Below are 7,206 nucleotides of genomic sequence, written 5' to 3'. Positions count from 1 at the left end.
AGATTATGTGCAACTCATTTCTGCTTCGAGTCTATTTACAAAAGTCACAGATATAATCTTCTTTCTCTGCTCCGGTACAGTCAAGGTGAGCCCACAGAGAACAGCTGAAGCATTGAATCCAAATTTCCCCGCGTTGATCTTCAGAGAATTTTCCGTTACAGAAGATACATTCAGCGTCTTTGTTTTCCGGTTCTTTAGTTGAGGGCATGAAGTCCATTACAGATGATACATCAGAATGGATTGATGCATCGCTGCTAACACTGGAGTCATCTCTTTTAGGTTTAGGTCTAGAAGGTCGGTCTAAGTTTAATTTCTGAACGGGGGGTCTTTGAATGCTCGGTTTGTTTTGTTGTTGTGAAGCTTCTGGTTCCTTCTTTTTGTCCTTTTCTTTCAGTTCATCCTCTAACTGTGTTTTATATGGGGAGTAGGTTATTATAGAAGAAGATCCAGCTTTCCTGCCTCTATTTGACTTTTGCTTTTTTGGAGGTGGTGGTGATATCTCTATGGGTAGGACAAAATTTGTTGACTTAGACGTACCAGGGACAACCACATCAGGACTCTTGGGAGAACAGGGTTGAGGTGAATCAGAGCTGGTAGACGAACATGGAAGAGGGTCAGTTGTGGGTGTCATAGTCTGAGGCCTAGGAGTGAGTGTAGAAGCAATAAAATCTTCACTGCTGAAAACATTTCTATTGACAGGATAAATACCAGTCACTTTGAAGCCGTTTACTGCTATGTCCCCACGTTGTACTTTAAGGTAGGTCCTGCCAAACAGTTCCATCATATCAAAAATACTCAAGGGCCTTGAGCTATGCCTTAAAAAAGATCTCACTTCCTCACTATAGTGAGACTTTAATGGACTCATAAAGGTTTTATCCTATGGTTGGATTTTATGCGAACAGTGGGGAGGTAGACATACAATCGTAACATGACTTTCCCTTGCTAAACTAATTACGTCAATGTTACGCTTGTGGGTTGTGTGGCCGTCAAGGAGAAGCAGGACAGGTGACTCAGCTGAGGGTTTTGTTACATCTATGAAATGTTTAAACCATTTAGTAAAAATGTTTGTCTGTATCCAACCAGACGGGTGGCACGATGCGATGGTCCCTGGTGGAGCACCTCTAAGAAGTTCATTCATGTTCTTCCTCGGGAATATCACAAGAGGCGGGACAAAGTCACCTCCTGCACTCATACAGGGAATGATGGTTACGAGAGAACCTCTTTCGGTTGAAGTAAGGGACCCAATTTGTCTCTTTCCTTTTAGGCCTACTACATGAGGAACTTTACTTTGCACCACAGACAAACCAGTTTCGTCTACATTAAATATCCTGTTAGGAGGATAGTTGTGTTTTTTGAAAACAACATCGATCAGGTCAAAAAACTTGTCTATTTCTTCTTTATTAAATCCCCTGGCCCTGGCAAAAGATGTACCCATGGGTTTACGAACTGAAAGTTTCGGGTTCCTTTTCATAAAAGCGTCTTTGCCAGCAGTTTCGTCCTTAAATGGATGGGGTATGTTATTGCGAACCGCAAGTTGATAGGCAAGACTGCAGACATCCCTTTTTGTGAGCCCATAGAACATGGCCTCCATCTCAACTAAATATGTCTGTAACTTGTCTTCTAGTTGTTTAGGAAAAACTGGCTTACGGCCAAGAGTAGTTGAGGCTGCTACCTTTGCATTTTTCTCCCTACTGTTGACAAGGCGGAAGAGAGACGCTCTGGGAACCTGGAATTCCTTGGACGCCTTAAGGTACCCCATCTTCTTCTCACGAACAGCTTCTATAGCCTTAGCCATCTGCGTCTCACACCAAAGCTTTCGCTTCTTTCCCTCATCTTCCTTCTTTCTAGGCATATCTGAAAAAAAACAACAGACTATTTAGAAGTCTTGCAACTAAGGGGGGGGGGGGTAGGTTTAAATAGATAAAACACATCTTAAAACAAATTATTTGTAGGTCTAGACTGTAGACTAATTTTCAAATAACAGAAAAATTGTGTTTTGTTTTCATTCAAATGAGGGCCTTCCCCATGGCGTAGTGGTGGCGTCATTGTCTTGTAATCAAGGGGTCTGCCACGTCCCTAGCGTGGGCATCTACCAGCTTAGCACAGGGGAGAGACAATGAGATACCTCTGGGCACAGACCAAGGTTACTAACGCTAAGCATATATGAAAGGAAACAACAGATTTAACCCACTACGGAGGGTACAATTCGTACTATATTCTTGAATAATTATATACAAATATTAATATCTTTGTAAATCCTTTTATACAATATTATTCTTCTAATCTTCTTTAGGCGTCTTCTTCTTGTGATCTATATGGCCTCTTCTTCTTATGGCCTCTTCTTCTTATGGCATCTTAATTAATATGGCATCTTCTTCTTATAATTAATCTGGCATCTTCTTCTTATAGCCTCTTAATTAATATGGCATCTTCCTCTTATAATTAATATAGTATCCTCTTCTTATAATGATTAAGGTGCCTTCTTCATGCAATTAATAAGGCTTCTTCTTCTTATAATCGCTAAGGTAAGGCTTCTTGTAATCAATAAGTTTTCTTTTTCCCTTTCTTTGTTGATCCAAATTGACGTAAATATTAAGAAAATCGATCTCCCAAACAAACAAAGAGAAAGGGGTTAGTTAAAGATCGCCGCCTAGCCGGCGCTAACCTCAACTTGGAGCTACAGTGTATGCGCTTCCAAATGTGCTTGGGTGCTGCCGTGAAATGGCGCTACACCTAGGGAAACAACCAAAAGCCACACGAAACTCTCAGTTCGTGGGAACTGTAATAGACACAAAATCGAAATTACAACTCGACTTCATTACCTTTGTATATTAATCACTTATGCCATTACTGAATGATAATTCCCCTTTTCTCCTTATTTATATCCTGTTATTATGCTAAATTTATTTATTTATTTCCTCATAATTAGTATTAATATATACAATCACTCTTTCATCATATCTGCTCTTTCCGTTGTCTCTATTTACAATCGTATAAGTTCTCCTGAGTGGTGCCATCTCTTATCCACCTTCCAAACTGAATTACGCAGCATCTTTTATACCCGTTGTTCCTCTTGCCTGCTGCCATCTATGGTCCTTTATTTCAAAGAATAGCAATGCAGTTTGTGTACGTGACAGGTCCCGGGTTCGATACCCGGTGGAGGCACAAGCGGTTTGGATCCCACTTTAAACTGTAGGTCCAGTCCCGATTAGCCTTACTGTGCATAAAGTGGACTTAAAACACCAACTCAAACTCAACTCATTCAAATGGATTTAGCTTTTAAAAAAATGTACTTTGGTTTTAAATTAGGCTATATTACTATTTATGTAAGTAGTAAAAATTATTGTTTAGCTATCAATATTATACGCAAAACTCATTTTTTAACTAAATTTTTATTCAGTATATTTTGTCGGGTTATATGGAATACTATACCTTTACGTCGGGTATTATGAAATACCTAGTATTCTATAATACCCGACACGCCATCTTGGAAAATGAACCTTTAAACGGATGGACAAAACATTGTCAGCTAAAAAACGACCACAGTATAACAAACTACAATTCTTTTAGTGTATATTATGCTTAACATCAATGTTCCAGTCACATGTGTACTAGTAGGTTAAAATGTTTGAAAACTTACCTGCAAAAACTCTTGAAAATCACGAAACACACTTTGTTCTGTAGCGAGTGGTAACACAACAACAAGCGGTCAGCTCTCACTGCACTGCATCATGGGAGTCTTTCTTGAGTAGTTCATGGTATTCTCACGTGATAGCAGCACCGAATAGAGCCAAAACCTTGGTATTCCATATTTCCCGACTATTCCATAATACCCTCCTCTCCTCTACACTGGTGGAGACTGGAGAGTGTGTTCGAATTGGAAGTTTTTAGATGAGGGAATGTTTACTCGAGCCGTGAGTTCAGTTGTTGAATGCTCCTATGTTTTCAAATAATAAATTATAAAATAGGACAGATGGGGATGCTTCGCGTAAATATTTCTACCTTGGAGATACCCCGCACATCGTTGTAAATTTCAAGCATTTAATAGTGTGATCCCATTTTAACCTGTTGGGCCAGTCCGAACTAGCCTATCTGTGCACAAAACAAACTTAAAATTCAAGACTTCTTCTGGAGATATTCCTGCGAGAACTTTCAAGTAGATGTCCTAAAAACGTTCAATGTAACTAGGATCAGCAAATGTATATTGTGTTTGGTTTCACTGTTAGTTGGCGATGGAGTGACATCTAGCGTAGAACTGTGAAATACTTCGCGACTGAGATGCGCATAACTTGGGTGCACTGCCAATAGATGTCGCTAACATCGCCGACGTCACGAAGACCACAGCTCGCGGCATTAGAGTTACACCCCCGTCGTCATGCCATCCCAAAGCAGGGGGTGCTCGTTCGGCGGCGCAGATCGTATGCGCAGTTGTCCGTGGATGCATGACGTCATCATCGAAACACTCGGCACGGAAAAGGCTGGTTGCTTATGCAAATATTGAGATATTTGACAACGAATATCTTCTAAAATATAGTAGCAGGGGAAAAGTTACAACTTTTACTGTTAAGATTCATCCTTTCTAATCAATTTATCACAAAGTTGATTCAAATGTGTAAAATGGTTTTCAAGAAATCGTGTTACGAATGAACCCCCTGTGTTGTTCTCTCCAGGCTTCCAATGTAAGGGAGTTTTAACTTAAGCGCGTTGGATTTCTTTTTGCTCTATGTTTTGAAATAAGATAATTTTGTTCTTGTCAACTGAAATCATGCCTAAATGCTATGGAAAGCTGTGAAAACTATTATCAGAAAACTAATGGAATAAATCTAAAATATCACAGCTTGACTGATATAAAAAATGCGGTATTGTCCATTTTTGTGAAAAAGGCATTGTGCGAGATCTAAAAGCAGAACTTTTTAATATTGTATATAAATGTAAAGGTGTAATAAACGTGACTGCTTCCCAGGCACATATCCAATCGGGTGGGCTTGGGGGGCTCGAGTCCCTCCCCCCCAAAGTTTTCGGTTTACACTAGATAAAATGAGATTTTTTGTTTATTGTGGTGTCAAATAAAATAATTTGACGTTAATTTAAGGAGTTAAATAATTATGGAGGCAAGACGGAGAATATTCCATAACCCTGTTATTGGTAAAGCTCATATCCAAGGTGGGAATCAGGGGGCTCAAACCCCTCCCTTAGAAAATTTTCAGTTTACGCTAGATTAAATTAGGTTTTTGGCTTCTTGAATAATACGTATGGTGATAATTCTCAAGGCGGAGAATGTTATATAACCCTGTTATTGTTAATAGTGCGTATATAAGGTGGGCATCAGGTGACTCGAGCCCCCTCCCCCAGGAAATTTTTCAGTTTACACGAGATAAAATTAGGTTTTTGTCTTCTTCAATAATGTGACGATAATTTAAGGAGATAAATAATTATCGAGGCAAGACGGAGAATGTTCTATAACCCTGTTATTGTTTATAGCGCGTATCCAAGGTGGGGATCGTAATTCGTGCCCCCCCCCCCCCCCCCGCCACCAGGAAATTTTTCAGTTTACACTAGATAAAATTAGGTTGTTGTCTTCTTGAATAATGTGACGATAATTTTAGGAGAGAAATACTTATCAAGGCTAGACGGAGAATGTTCTATAACCCTCCTGTTGATAATATTGCACGTAAACGTTTCTTACGCTTTCGGTGTTGTCGTAGCGAACTTGCACTCTATGTAGAGACTTGTCAGCATTTGCAAGCTGCACAACAAAGGTAGTGCCACACGTAGGGTTATTCGGATTCATTGTAATTTTTTAATCTCTGGAAAGCACGAGAGGGAACGTTCTTGAAAAAGAGAAGAAGTCGAACTACTGGCAATATTTACGAATCGTTTTATCTGCGGAACGTTCTAGAATATAATGAGGATATTAATACGCGGCTTAAATTTCCCGGTTGATGTGTACAACAGAATGGGTGGAGACTTCAGAGGTAAGTATGACAATTCATACAGTCGATTAGCGATCAGTCAGTGTCCATTGCTTGCTTTATAAGTTCTAGTGATTCGAAAATGAAATGGACTAAATACCGTAAAGTAACGAAGTCTACTACTACGGTCCCAAAGCTAAAGACATTGACGACAGCGGAACTTCGAGTAGTGCTACGAGTAGTTCGGGTCGAAAGACAAAGAGATCGAAGGTCTCTCTCTCTAAAGTGAATATTTCGGCAGTATCAGGCTGGGCATTGGAGCGATTTATTAAAAAAGAAATAAGCTGCACAGATCAACTAAAAATCAAAGTTTTGAGTAACGATTTGGTTGTGCTAGGACCAAATTTTGTGTATGCAGTCCGATAATTTCATGGCATAAAAAAATACTTTTGTTTAAGGCTACTGGATTCGACACACACTCAACAGACAATTTTGAACACTTGCGAGTGCTTAGGCCTGAATATGAACAATTTGGTGGGTAACGGCTTTTATAAGAGCTGCAAACATGGGAGTACAAGACACATTAGTGGTGTTCAGGCTCGAATGAGAGAGAAATAGTCGTGAACTGTCTGCGTCTAGTTCCCAGCACTCAGTTTGAATCTCTCGTTGTCGAGTGGATTTTGCATTCCGTGCATGTGTAACACCTTCGTAAAAATACTTCTGGTACATAGATGTTTTGATGCCTGATGAGAAGAAATGGACAAACACACTTACTGAGATGGTTCCGGCACACAATGTTAATACATGGAAACAGAGGAGTTGAGTGGTAGAAAATGTCCCGATTTCACGTTCTGATTAAAATGACAGCCTTAAACAGTGGCGACGATTTAGGAGATAGTTGCTCCCCATTCTTTTGCCTCCACACTATCACACTATGGCCTCTTAATGCTTGTCTCCTTGTCCACCCCCCACACATTTTGGAACCCAATTGCCACCACTGGCCTTAAACATACAATTGTGATACCCCTTTAAAAAATGGTGTTCAGCCTCCCCCTGAAAGGAACCCCTGGATACGTGCCTGCTGCTTCCCGTAAAATATCACTGCACTCTCCACGTTTCTCTTCTGTCTTTTCTTTGGCGTCGTCAATAGCTTCAACACATTGTTTATATATACCTAGTCTTACCATAAATACTGTCCCAAAGTTTTAAGTAAATTGACACAAAATGCTGAGAGATATTGTAATATCCTAATAACATTACTGAAATGGATGCATGACAAATCAAAATCACAAAT

The 7,206-nt window shown here is 39.8% G+C and overlaps 1 protein-coding gene across 1 annotated transcript; it reads right to left on the bottom strand.

The window, feature by feature from the left end:
- Positions 1 to 877: 877 nt before the first annotated feature.
- On the bottom strand, positions 878 to 1,852 carry LOC146001407 (uncharacterized). The gene has a single exon (XM_083138723.1). It carries the CDS (start codon positions 1,850 to 1,852, stop codon positions 878 to 880), a length of 975 nt encoding a protein of 324 aa, XP_082994849.1.
- Positions 1,853 to 7,206: the final 5,354 nt, after the last annotated feature.

Source organism: Lepisma saccharinum, chromosome 17 (assembly GCF_977018435.1).
Source record: "Lepisma saccharinum chromosome 17, izLepSacc3.1, whole genome shotgun sequence".
Taxonomy (NCBI): Eukaryota; Metazoa; Arthropoda; class Insecta; order Zygentoma; family Lepismatidae; genus Lepisma; species Lepisma saccharinum.
This window is presented reverse-complemented; position numbering and strand designations above follow the sequence as displayed.

Bases quoted from the DNA above. Each gene is read 5' to 3' on its own strand.
- LOC146001407 (XM_083138723.1), bottom strand. From the start codon at position 1,852: ATGCCTAGAAAGAAGGAAGATGAGGGAAAGAAGCGAAAGCTTTGGTGT.